The following is a 14,194-nucleotide window of genomic DNA, read 5'->3' as shown; positions in this document are numbered from 1 at the left end:
AACAGAGATCATTTTAACAACGTCATCTATATGTGAAGCATTCCTGTTTTTACTATGCCTGGTTGGGTTAATACTTTAACTCCTGTAGCAGTTTGAAACAGCACAGAATGTATTTTTTTTGTAGTCATGTACTTAACTCAATGTCTCCATTCATTAATCAGGACAAACAACTATTCGTGAAAATAAGCAAGAAGAGTAATAAAAGAAGCAAAATAAAGATTTACTGACACAAGATGGCTGTTAGGGAGACCAGAGGGTGTGTGTTGTGCAAGTTAAAACATTTACTCAAAGCAATCCTCTAAAATTCAAGGAAATATTTACAGTGAACCCCACCAATTTAGGATTCACCATTCACTAATTCACAAAGTCCCAATTTTTTTTTTTAGAGGAACCTAATTAACAACAATTTACTGAAAAACTACACTAACTATGCTTTCTGTTACATCCTAAGATGCTACCCAAATGTCTTTCTCCTTCTGAGGTGACATCTTAGCAGAGGAATAGCTACCAGGCCACCAGCTTGACAGCGGAGAGCAGTGTGATAGAAAGATTCCAGTGAAGGTCCAACAGGCAGGTGAAGGAAGGGTAGTGAACTCCTCAAGATGATGTAATGAAAGGTCTGAGAAAGATCACTATTTCCAATGGTGGAAGTTAATAGAGAGGAACAGAGTTTGTGATGTATGTACATTATTTCAAAAGTGAAATTATCTATGCATCACTGAGTCAAAAACATAATAAACTGACTAACAGGAAAGTGGCAATTGGTATTTTTTTACAGTTTATGAAGGTCTGGTGCATTTTTTCAAAATCATCCGGAAGCCATTTATTTTTATGGGTAATGTGTATAATCAGTTTGAAATGATATTTAAGGATCATAGTTTGGGGTATATTTCTGGTTTATACTATTAGTATAGGCAATTAGAAACACTTTTGAGGGGTGCTAGTCACATTGTGGGCTTCTATCTTTCTAGGATTTTTGTTTTGATTCCGTTTTCCACAGCAGTCTTTCTGAATATTAAAACAGTAAGTAGTAACACAGACAAGTGTACGGATAACAAGCGATTGACAGTTCATGTATGGCGTTACAGATTTACTAAACCAAAGCTCATTGTACTGTGGAAAGCCTACTGGAACATCTGAACTTTATTTGGGGTTACTCAGAGGTATATTAAATGGTGCCAGGTGATTGCTGACTCCCATTTAACGGAGTTTGAATGTGAGTGGTTAATTCTGAACACGTGCAACCGCATTATTTCAATTGTTTTTTTTACTTCCCCTTTTGAAAAGCTTTTTTTATTTATTTGAATTGAGTTGTCCAGGTTATACAGGCCACATTGATGGTGGCAAAAGGTTTGAAAGGATTTGTCTTGATCTCATTTTTTTTATATAGCACAAAAACATAGATGAAAACATATTAACAAGGGTGTGTAGACATTTTAAATGCCCTATGTTTTTTGTTAAAGCAGGTCCTGACCATAATAACACACGAGTCATTTCCGCCGGGGAAGCAATGACAGTGTGAGAGCATCAAGAAGCAGAGGGGTGACGAGCTTTGAGAGTCAACTCAGGAGAAGGAGCTGTCTCTTCTTGTCGTGTTCACAGGCGAGCTGCCATCACTAAGTGCTGATACAAACACTGCAAAGTGACACCACAGAAACAATGGCAGCCGGAATTCGCGGGTTTGTTGGGAAACCGCTGATTTTCTGTTTTGATATTTTCTGTGTTTTCACAATGCGTCTACAGTACAAGAGCTATTTCTGATTCCTATTCACTTGGACGTACATGTGCTTTTTATGTGTCCTCCTAATGAGAAAGAAGGCAATGTATCACTGGGATAGCAGCCAGGCGACAGATGAAATGGCCCATAATTCAATAACCAATCAATAATGGGTGACAGCGTTGAATTAAAACCATGCCTGTGTTATTCCTCTATGGGTGCGATAAAAGTGACACTTGCCGGAAAATTCTCAGTACATTAAGAACATTTACATTTGTCAGTCATACCTCAATTGAGACAAATTTAACCAACATACATTCTGGAGTGGAGTCTAACAGTCATTTTCAAGCATTTCGCTGCTTACTAAAAGGACACGTCACGATGCTTCTATAACCAAGCTACGGTATCAGGAAAAACAAAACAAAACACAGTTTTCCGTAAGACTCCGTTCTCCGCGCGCAATGGTAACACAATTAAAGGAATGGGTTTGTTGTTACCCAGTAAACAAAGGTATGTAGCAGGCATTTTGGAAAAGAGCAAATTCATTGCACTCCTAAGGGTAGACGGGTTTAGTCACAAATGCCATACTGTCGTTTTTTTTAATGGAACTAGTACGCCAGCAGCGATGGCACCATGACGTATGTTTGAGAGTTTGACAGCACGTGAAGAATACTAACGTTAAAGGCCTTTTCACACTGATCTTGGTTTTGATGGTGTTCACAGTGGGTCAGCGTGTAAAGATGACCGCGCCCAGTCGAAGCGTCTCTATATTTGGAAATAGGATGCACCTTCTGACGTCACTGTGACGCAGCTCTGGAATTGAACTGATTTTTCAATTCAAGGGCAAATGCCCACCTTACCCGATCATCAGTCCGGCGCGCTTGTAGCACATATACAATGAATGGGTTCATTGACGGCATGCTGCGTGCTGTAAAGTGCAGTTTGAAAAGGCCTGAATAGTGTAAACTAGGTGTCAAGCTCATAAATGGTGACCGCTGCATTCCGAGATCTGGGGGATCCCATTTGAGAAGATTTCTTTTCAGATGAAAGTGAGGGGGAGTCACAAGGTCAAGAAAAAACATTACACTCAAACAACGACTGTATGGGGTTTGTGACGACAACCTGTCAGCTCAGCAGTACAATGAATTTGATACTTGCCGAAATATCTGCTAACTATCTTTGTGTGCTGAGGAACAAAAACCACCCTCATTTGTATTCTGTGTATCCACTGTGCTCGAAGAACGGTGGAATCTAATTTTGCTGTTATAGCAACTCGATCTGGTGCAAAGGGGCACACAGCAATGCTTATTAGGGCCACCTACTATTTTATGAAGCAGTTATATCGCTCAAGTTTTTCTATCCATTCATTTGCTGCTGTTGTGAATGGAGAAGGAAGTTACAGTACCTAATGGTACCTAATTTGCCAATCACTGGTGAGATCCTAAGTACATCGCGGACCTGGTGGAAGTAGTCCATTGTAACTAATTGCTTTGTGTTGGATAATAAATGTGGGCTGGGTTTTTTTCTCCAACGAAACTTAATTGCAGTCACATAAATTTCACCAGGCCTTCAAAAATGATCAAACTGAAAAACTCAGTAACAATCATCACATTGCATCGAAGACTTGATGAAATCTTTGATTTTTGATCAGACGCTGCCTGCGTTATCGTGTCCACTTTCTGCGATGGAGTCGGGTGTGCCTGCCAGCTGCTGTTTCAGTGCATTAGTGGACTTCTGAAGGCCGCAGGATCCACACAGACATTGAGCACTGCTAATTCCATTACATAATGTCCAGTTCCACTTGTAAGTGTGTGTGTATGTTCACTGTGAGCGCCTATCAGTGTTTATGGCATGGTGCCAGTCTGTATCACTTTCCCTCTTCTTTATAATGATTCTTTGGAATTAACAGTGCTCACTCATCCTGACTTTGCTAATGACCCGTGATGAATCATTAGCACTGCCTATATTATGTATGTAGGCCAATTATGTAAGTTAGACGTGTTTTCAAAGTTTTCTTTTAACGTAGTTCATGGAATGTGATTCCAGCTGAAGCGGTTGAAGACGTTTCGAGTTACCAGCCTCCAACTAAATCTGTGGCCGTGGAGCAGTTGTAGCGCGTAGCTCAAGCAACAAGCTACTCCCCCCCTCCCTCCACCACTTCACGGCCATCTGTATAACCAGTGTCATCCTGTAATCTCCATGGTTACATCAGTCAACCCAGGCCACCAGACACCTGACCCCGGGGTTTATAATAAACTTTGCCACAAGATTTACGTCTCCGACCCCACCCACACTGTGCCACAGCTTGCCGCTGCTTGGCCTTGCTAACAATGGTGATGGATGCTCTGATTGGCGAGTACAGGCAGCCACGTGAGATCACAATGTTTATCTAAAGCCTCTTGTGTATGAAGTCGCTCTGTCTGATCAAAATGATGCTACTGCAAGCCACACCATTTTGTCTAGCTTCCCAAAAATAGAAACGTGTGCTGGAGAAGTGGGTTGATCTTTGAAACTCTTCAGTCATGGTGAAAGTAGTGGAGCAATTTTTTTTTTCAACATTAACATATCTGCCACCAGGAGGGTCATAGCTTAATTAGTATTTAATAACATTTTGTTACTATATAATATTCAATCCAGTAACACCATTTAAGTGATTGTACTGAGCTGTAATGTCCATCCATCCATCCATTTTCTGAGCCGCTTCTCCTCACTAGGGTCGCGGGCGTGCTGGAGCCTATCCCAGCTGTCATCGGGCAGGAGGCGGGGTACACCCTGAACTGGTTGCCAGCCAATCGCAGGGCACGTACAAACAAACAACATTCGCACTCACATTCACACCTACGGGCAATTTAGAGTCCTCAATGAATGCATGTTTTTGGGATGTGGGAGGAAACCGGAGTGCCCGGAGAAAACGCACGCAGGCACGAGGAGAACATGCAAACTCCACACAGGCGGGGCCGGGGATTGAACCCCGCTCCTCAGAACTGTGAGGCTGACGCTCTAACCAGTCGGCCACCGTGCCGCTAGCTGTAATGTCAATTAGTCTAATTATAGTGGGTGAGCATAATGCTTTCGAGGTTCCAAAGCATACATAAATAACAGCAACTAGATGTGTTCAGCACTATGTGCGTATGTGAGCGCACTGGCAAAATGCAAAAGTGAGAAAAATCAGCCAGAATAGATGAGGACCGGAAAAGGATCTTTGGTCACCACCTGCAGAAGCATTCCTTTTTAGAGTTGTCTGGATTGTTTGACAATCAGTGGTGTTTTCTAACTGGACAGCTGATATCCCAGAAGTGTGACTGGCCTGGAGTTACATTATGTTGTGTAAGTGTTCCCTTTATTATTATATTTTTTTGTGGACCAGTTATTTTGTTTTTGGAATGAGGGAGGAAACCGGAGTAAGGAAGCATGGAAGGAAACATGCAAACTCAACACAGGAAGTAGGCCACAGCCCGGGTTCAAACGCCCACTCTCAGAACTGTGAAGCGGACGTGCCGACCTCTCATCCACAGTGCCGCCTTCTCATAGTCAATCAAGGATATTTCTTTATCCCTAATCCAGGAAGGGAACAAGGCTGTCCCATATGTAGAGTGCACTGTGATCTTAAACGTTGATTTCTGTAAGGGTCCACGATCTAGCCAAATTACATTTCATGTTTCACAATAAAAGCCAGTCTGGTCTTTCAGGAGCCTTCAAATTTACCCCGATCAGACCCTCAGGGCCCGAGTCAACCTTTCAGACTGAATTATTTAGTATTTGTGCAATATCAATGACAAACAACCTCAGAGAGATGAGAGATACCATGCACAACAAGAAAGTGATGATTAAAGATTGCTTGAGGAAAACTATATAACTATGGCATGTTGACACATAAACCAAGGACATGCTTTATAGTCAAGTATTACTGTGGAGTTTCAAACTTAAATAATGTGTTATTTAAAGTATAATAAAACCAATACAAGTAGCCTATTATAAGCCAATGCACCAAGCCACATTAAGAACTAACCATTTGTGTTAATGATCTAAATGAAACGGATCATCACTTTTGTATCCACATCCAAATTTGTCCTGGATCGTCCAAGAAAAGGATGTGATAAGTATCATCAATCACACTACTTTCCTGGAATCACATCAGCACATAGTCAGCGTCAGATACAGTGACACAGAGGTGATGTGTGTAGTCTAAGGTGCAGTGTAATCCTAGGCTGGCAGTTCAAATATAGCCTATTGCCGCTTTGGGCCGTGCTGAGTGCTGCTCTGCTCGGTTCGACCTTGGCTGCATCCGGCCCTGCGTTTTCCTTTAAACCTCTTCAAAAGGCAACATCCTCCTACACATGCCACTTGTTCCCCATGTTATTTAGCGCTGATCTAATGCCATTTTTCATCTTTCAGACCAAAGAACTGATGATACTAAACTAACAATACTAACTTAACAAAGACATCTTTCTATTTTACAAGCATTGGAGTTTAAATTAACCTTGACAAAGATGTCAACCCTTATGTTCGAAAACTAACTAGAATTGTAATAGCTAAAATTGGCTTCACAGAACACCTAACAACGATTAGATACAGGAATGCATGACTAGGAAGTGTGTCAGAAAGGTTCCAGGACTGGTATCTCAAAAGATATATTTCAAATTCAAACTAAAAACTGCAAGTTTTCCCCTTTGGACTTTAACACACATTTCTAGCATCCTCTGCCAACACTTCACCCACTCCTGGAAGGATTCTTGAGGGATCCTCCGCAGCTCAGCCGTCACAGTCAGCTTAATTTCGTCCACGTCTTCAAAACGTTCTTTAGAGGACCCCCCGGAGCTATTAACTCAGAAATAACATTTGTAAATGAGATCATATACAGTATGTAACCAAACTGGCTAATAATGTTAATGTTGTCTCATGAAAAGCGTGTATCTCCAAATAATTTCTCCGTTTGTGTGTGTGTTTGATGTCTTTGTCACATTTGACTAAAACATGATTTATTTTCTTGCATTCTGTAATAAACAAACACGAAGTAAAAGTGCTTTTATTTCAATCTCAAGCAACCTTTAAATGTGAAGGTGTACCTAATGTTGTCTAGTGATGTCATATTTTTGGTATCATCGTCATAAACACTTGGAAACAATGACTTGTCTCTCTAGTTTATTCCTTCTAAGAAATAGCAGACAGAATGCCGTATACTGTGTAAGGTATTCCACTATATACTGTAAATCTTGTACTAAAAATTTTGCCACGAAAACAATTGCTTACATTTACTAGAAACAGAGTGTACGAGAATAACCTTGGGCTTCAACAAGGCTATTATCTGATCCCATGAAGTAGCTAGTTGTGGTATTAAGCCAAGCTTAAGCAATGTATGGCTGATCTTATTTTTCTTGGGTGGCAAAGAGAGGCAGAAGACAGTTAAGGCTATACTTCCAGAAAGTTACATAAAAGAGGAACAAGGTACCCTGAAGCCCTCATAACACACAAACACACACACATATGCACACAGTGTACGCACTATCCATTAGCAGAACTTCAACTCCACTGTATTACGTGCATGACTGAAGAGCCTTGTGCACAGCCACACCAACAAGATAAGTGAAAGATTACTTCATCCTGTGGACAAGAGAGAACTGTAGATGAACCCCAGATGACCAAACACTTTCATCAACGTATCGTATACTATTCTAGTCAACTGTGGCATTTACTTGATTGGAGCCTTGCAATGCTGCGTCCCCTGGAAACACTGACAATTGATGACATTCAGGTGAGTACAGTAGAGTAAAGTTACCTCTGCCACGCCAAGTCTTTTAGTTTGGATCTGGATAAGGTGAAGATGCAAGAGGTTCTTTTGTCTTTGTCAAAACTCATCCATCCATCCATCCATCCATTTTCTGAGCCGCTTCTCCTCACTAGGGTCGAGCGCGTGCTGGAGCCTATCCCAGCCATCATCGGGCAGGAGGCGGGGTACACCCTGAACTGGTTGCCAGCCAATCGCAGGGCACAAGCATTTGCACTCACATTCACACCTACGGGCAATTTAGAGTTGTCAATTAATGCATGTTTTTGGGATCTGGGAGGAAACCGGAGTGCCCGGAAAAAAAAACCCACGCAGGCACGGGGAGAACATGCAAACTCCACACAGGCGATTGTGCCGGGGGATTGAACCCGGGTCCTCAGAACTGTGAGGCTTACGCTTTAACCAGTCGTCCACCGTGCCTCACAAGGGTCGCGGGATGTCAAAACTCAGTGTACCTCAATTATTTTCTTTTTAGTATTTGGCAACCAGACTTCTCTCTCTGATAGGATTTTTAAAATGTGAGATCATACATGACACAAAAATGGTCTTACTTACAGTGTGTGGTGTACTTGGAGATGACCAACACGGCACACAACACACTTCACGATCCGTGCGCCAAAAATCAACCTGACTTGGCGTAGTGGGCAGTGGTCATTTCTCAACTCTTCTCGTTGTCATTTCTACTGTAGGAAGACTTTGAGGACATATTATATAAACACACAACTCAACGAGTCGGTCCTCCAAGTCCATCTTGTTCCCAGTTTCTCTCTTTGTTTGTTATATTTCCATCTCCCTCACTCAGTTCTCTTGCTAATTGGCTCCATTTGCCTTGACAATCACAGAGTCCATGGCTTGGATTTTGAAAAAGAATTTTCATAAATATACAACATGCTTAACATTTTCAATTGGCAACCATGACATCTGTGCGAAAGCTGACACCCCAGGACAATGTCATAATATTCCTCAGAACTAACAATTGTTAGTGCAATTTAAAAGATGTAATTTATGGCTTTGGCTTGCAAGTGAAGAAAAAAAAAAGCAGCGAAATGGGTGACAAGGTATAAATATCTACTGCCTTAATTGAATTTTGCAGTTGTAGGACAAGAACGAGAGTCAGCACTTATTAATCTACTAATGTACATTGGTGTACAGTCTGTCCAGCATTATGAGAACATTTCTCTTGAAACTGTAGTGAATGACCTTTGTACAAGGGGAGCAGGATGGGGGAGGCACTATGATAGCATGCCGCCCCGTTTGATTTGCAACAATGGTAATTTCACTTAATTAATATCCTTAGAACATTAAGACCTCCTGATGCCTACTCTTTGACTATCTGTCTCAGTTTCATACTTCTTGCGATATTAGCCATTGGAACTGCTCTAAGTGCTAGAGGACTCTGCATCTTTTTGCACAATTGTTGTTTGTTGTTGTTTTTTGTCAATGTCTTTATGTCTCAAAAGTATTATCTGTAAATTGACCGTCTGTTGTCGTACTAGAGCGGCTCCAACTACCGGAGACAAATTCCTTGTGTGTTTTGGACATACTTGGCAAATAAAGATGATTCTGATTCTGATTCTGATTCTTATAAGTGCAAATCAACACTCTAGTTGAGGAAGAAGGAAAGATTTTAAGAGAAAAAAAAAATACAATTGATGAGTGTGTTGGAAAGACATCAATCTTCCAAAAGAGGACCAGACAAAAGCAGTCATGTTGTTTTTGGTGATTGACATTTAAATGACCAAGACTTCTTTTCTGCTAATTTTGTTATTTACTGCAAATTAACAAGATTTTGTTTGGCCAACACCACAGCCTCTAATACTTGAGTGTTCAAGACATAATCGTAAAGACATTTTACTTTTGTGCTAAGGGGGGGAAAAACATTTACTCAGCCTTCCCCATTTATACTATCCAGCAATGCCTCAGACACTTTACAAGCTTGAAGAAGGAGGCACTTGGTATGGAGAATATACTGCTTTGTTCTACACAGATTCTTGTTTTGCCCTTAGGAAATGGTAAGCTCTCTCACTATAATCACTTGAAAACATTCTGCATTTACAGCTGTAACAACTTTCTCACAAAATGTTTATTCTCTTTGCTCCATTTTTTGGGATAAGTTACAAAAAAAGCCAAAGAAAAAGAGGTAATCTTAGGATGCTCAATAAATAAGTTCTCGTGAGATTTACCGATGTCTGTCATTCCGTCATGCGTGGTGACGGTTCGGGTTTAAGAATATTTTTCCTGCTCGTTCCATGTTTGTTATACAATTTTGTCCAGCAAAGCAGCAAATATGGGATGCAGGTAGGACTAAAATTCTTTAAAGGCACTGCAGCATGAACGTTTCTTTACTATTTATGACACACGAGAAAGATGTTCTAAAAATTTCAAAGAGATTACGCAACATTCTCAACAGACTGTCTTTAACATACAAACCCCTATTCCAATGAAGTTGGGACGTTATGTACAATTTAAATAAAAACAAAATAGAATAATTTGCAAAGCGTTTTCAACCTATATTTAATTGAATACACTCCAAAAACAAGATGTTTCATGTTCAAACTGATAAACATGTCACCTTTCCTTTCAACAAAAATCAATAAGCATTTGAAAACACTCATTGTTGAAGGTTTGAAGGTGGAATTCTTCCCCATTCTTGGGAGATATACAACTTCTGTCTCAATAGTCCGGGATCTCCATTCTCACATGATTTCCAAATACAATTTGATAGGTTGACTCGTCAGACCACAGCACAGTTTTCCACTTTGCGTCAGTCCATTTCATGAGCTCGGGCCCAAAGAAGCGGGCAGCGTTTCTGGCTGTTGTTGATATATGGCTTTCACTTCGCATGGTAGCGTTTTAACTTGCATTTGTGGATGTAGCGACAAACTGTAATAACTGGCAATGGTTTTCTGAAGTGGCAATATCTTTTGCACACAATGATCCCGGTTTTTAATGCAGTGCCGCCTGAGGGATCAAGGGTCACGGGCATTCAATGTTGGTTGTCAGCCTTGCCACTTTCATGCAGCGATTTCTCCAGATTCTCTGAATCTTGGACCATAGATGACAAAATCCCTAAATTCCTCGCAATTGTCTGTTGAGAAACGTCGTTCTTAAACTGTTGGACTATTTGCTCACGCAGTTGTTCCCAAAGTGGTGAACCTCGCCCCATCCTTGCTTATGAACAACTGAGCCTATTGGGGATGCTCCTTTTATACACAATAATGACACTCACTTGTTAACCAGCTAACCACTTCACCAATTAACCTGTTCACCTGTCGAATGTTCCAAAAAGGTGTTTTGTTTTGTTTTGTTTTTAGCATTCTTCAGCTTTCCCTGTCTTTCGTTGTCCCTGTCCCAGCCTTTTGGGAACGTGTTACAGGCATCAAATTCATTCTGAATATTTGCAAGAAAACAATAACGTTAATCAGTTTGAAAATCTTGTCATATCTTGTCTTTGTAGTATATCCAATTGAATATAGGTTGAAAAGAATTTGCAAATCATTGTATTCCGTTTTTTATTTACATCTTACACAACATCCAAACTTCATTGGAATTGGGGTCTGTACTTACACACACGCACACGCACACACACACACACACACACAAATTTGTACACAAAAGAATATATAGGAGGAGGTGAAAAATCTCAGCTAGTCCAGTGGTGCATCGAAGATCTAACAATCTGTTCCGTGACACCTGGCAACCTCAAATTTCGACAACTTTACAAATTTCCTGTTGAGATTAATTCTGTTTGGAATAATTAGTTCCAGAGTTCAAACATTTACTGACTGTACAGCCAATGTTTTAGATCAAATCCATTCATTTTCACAATTGTCAAACACACAGCAGAAAACTAGTTAGTGGCCGGCAAGCAAGTGGCTTGACCGAGAAGTTAACGTTAACAGTCTACAACTTAACTCAGAGCTCCTCTCTTCGCTCAAACAGTGGGACTCATTTACAATATTCCAGTCACAGAAGATCAGTCAAGTCCTTTGTTCCTAAAAGATGATAGTCCTATCAAGCTGACAGAAATGGGAACAAAAACGGGGAGTAGAAACCAGTGCTATCATGGCATTGAACTACTCGGACACTCTGGACAAAAAAGCACATGGACACTGCCTGAGTCTTGACTCTTTTTGCTTCCAATGAGTCCGCTTACTTCACAGTAACTCATATGGACTTTTTTTTTTTCCTCATATTTTTCTCTTAACATCCCATTTTGAGTATTGTGTTTCGTGAAATGCCACAGAAAGCAGGTGAAAAAAAGTCAAACATGCAGTAAATCCTTTAAAGATGGCTAAAAATAGCACTATTTAGGTCTGCTGACAACTCCCCCACTACTGTATATCCTTAACTGTATGGCAATCTTGTGTGTGTTGGGGACTCAAACGCATTCAGATTTTTTTGTGGAAAACGTATGAAGCCTGCTTGGCCACCCCTAAGCTAGTACACTGAACACTTGTCATCTCATCTTCTTTCACAGCTAATAGTTTGCCTCGACATCCAACTGACAAGTATGCAATATATGAAATAAGTATGCAACATTGATACTCATGAATCATTTTGGGAAGGTTGAGTGCACAGGTAGCACAAAGCTCATAAAATGTGCACCGAAAGGCAGACCCAGGATGTGAGCGTGTCAGGGATACAGGAGGCAGTGGGGGTTACATTTGAAACAGATATTGTAATATAATGTTAAGGTAAAATCTTCAGTATGCCACAAGTAGGTTCAAATTGCGTCTACAATCACCTTTCCCTCCATTTTGCATTCTCCCCATTCAAGCATATATAATATGGGAAGAATGCCATGGAGTAAATGTTGGTTAACAACAAAAACACATTGAAGGACATCAAACTATATTGGCATCCATTTGAGACGCGATTGGAATAAGATTAAATCATGGTCAATGCTTCATGTGAGAGTGCCATGAAGTGAAAAGCCTCTCATAGCCACACCTCCACTCACAGAACAATCGTACACCCGCACACACACCAGCTGAGGCCCTAGGACCAGCTGGGTAATTAAGCAAGTGTAAGTGAATGCTTGCTACCAGTCAGGAGAAACACAATACCACAGCGATGGGTGAAGACGAAGAGATCGGAGGCAACGCCGTCACCTCCCTCGTCTCCCGAGACATCCTACCTTGCGCCTGCGATCCTTGGATCGATTCCTCTTTTTGATCTTCTCCTCCTCCTTCTCCCGCTGCTCCTGGGCGGCGGCCTCGGCGAGGTCCTTGGTCTTGCGGAGCTGCTTGGCGGCTTGCGCCATGGTGCCGCTGCTGCTACTGCTGCTGCTACACTGCTGCTGCTGCTGCTACCAGTCGTCCCCGTTTCCTCTTGCCCGAGCCCCCCGTCTAGTCCCCGACTAGCTCCCCTCGGGTTGCCGCTGCGGCATGCGTGTGCAGTCGTTTTTTTTCTTTTTCTCCCTCTATGTATAGTTGATGGAGACGCTACGGCAGCCACAAGCCACACGTCAGCCTCAAGATGCTACAGCTAGTGGTGCTGATGCGGCCACTCATCCAGTCACTCGCACTGCGCTGAATTGCTTCCCATCACCTCCACTCCCACCCACCCCCTGCCTACCTCTCCCTCTCTCTCTCCCCACGTTGCTCCCGGAGACCAGTCATGCAGTCCCGTGTTTGGAAGTGTGCGGATCCTGCCGTAAAGCTCCCTCTTGTTTGTTTTAATACGTCCAGTGTCCCCATCTTAGGAGCACTTAGTCTTCTTCTGCTCTGCATGGTTTGTCTCCCGCCATAGTCGCTCGGTCCAGGTACAAAAAAAGAACCGGGGCGCCTATGCTGCAGAATGCCTTCTCGCCCCCCTCCCCCTCCTGACTTTGGAGTTTTCATTGCACCCCTCCCTCCAATACAGACAGATGGTGGGTAAGAATAGTCAGAGAGATGCTTTTAAAATGATAAAAACAGTTATCACCTTTTATACAATACATATTACACCAAACACTTGTCTGTTGTGTGATCATTGTGTGGAAATTCTTTGACAACTCTAAACTAAAAAACACAAGCTGTAGCCTATTTCATAAGCTGACAAGACAAATATGTTTCACAAAATCTCCTCATTAAGTTTCTTTAAAACATACGGCAGTACAATACAAAATTTCTTCAACATTCCATCTGTTTCATTCAGTTTCTGCTCTCCACATGGAATTGTTCTACACCTGCAACAAGGAGCAGTAATAACACCGAACGCTCTCGTCCTACCTCATCTAGTCTCCCCCAGACCCCCGCCTTCTTGTGTAATATCATCTTGTTGCATAACAATGTGCAGCCCCGACTGTAAAAGCGGGAGAGAGTGTGTGACAAGACCAAATACTAAATACTAATACTAAATATTCATTAGAAACATATCAATGTTGGATCCAGCCAATCCAGTCAAGCAGGAAGGAACAAGTGGATAGTGGCCTTGAATTAATTCACAACAATTAATAATGAATCATTTTGAACACAGCTTTAATTGTATTTAGTCAAATTGGTAAAGACACCTGGCATGGGCTATGCTGCTATACAGATGCAATAAGGCAGTTAAATTACTGGTGGGTGCTTCCAAAGCGACACTCAATATCTTCTCAATATGATGTATTCTGCTTCAAATTAGGGCAATAAAAAGCTTTTCCTTCACTGTGACATGTGGGCTAAGTGGAAGATACAGTGGATATAAAAAAAAGGTTTACGTATCCC

At 41.5% G+C, this 14,194-nt stretch overlaps 1 protein-coding gene across 7 annotated transcripts in view; it reads right to left on the bottom strand.

The window, feature by feature from the left end:
• ank1b (ankyrin 1, erythrocytic b) overlaps positions 1 to 13,046 on the bottom strand; it is a 69,368-nt gene extending 56,322 nt beyond the window's left edge. For all 7 annotated transcript variants that reach the window (XM_061800153.1, XM_061800147.1, XM_061800146.1 and 4 more), the window contains exon 1: positions 12,643 to 13,046. In XM_061800153.1, the coding sequence (XP_061656137.1) occupies positions 12,643 to 12,768 (126 nt within the window). In that variant the 5' untranslated portion in view covers positions 12,769 to 13,046. The remainder of the gene's footprint in view (positions 1 to 12,642) is intronic.
• Between the last annotated feature and the right edge of the window lie 1,148 nt (positions 13,047 to 14,194).

The sequence above is a fragment of the Phyllopteryx taeniolatus genome, chromosome 15 (assembly GCF_024500385.1).
Source record: "Phyllopteryx taeniolatus isolate TA_2022b chromosome 15, UOR_Ptae_1.2, whole genome shotgun sequence".
Taxonomy (NCBI): domain Eukaryota; kingdom Metazoa; phylum Chordata; class Actinopteri; order Syngnathiformes; family Syngnathidae; genus Phyllopteryx; species Phyllopteryx taeniolatus.
This window is presented reverse-complemented; position numbering and strand designations above follow the sequence as displayed.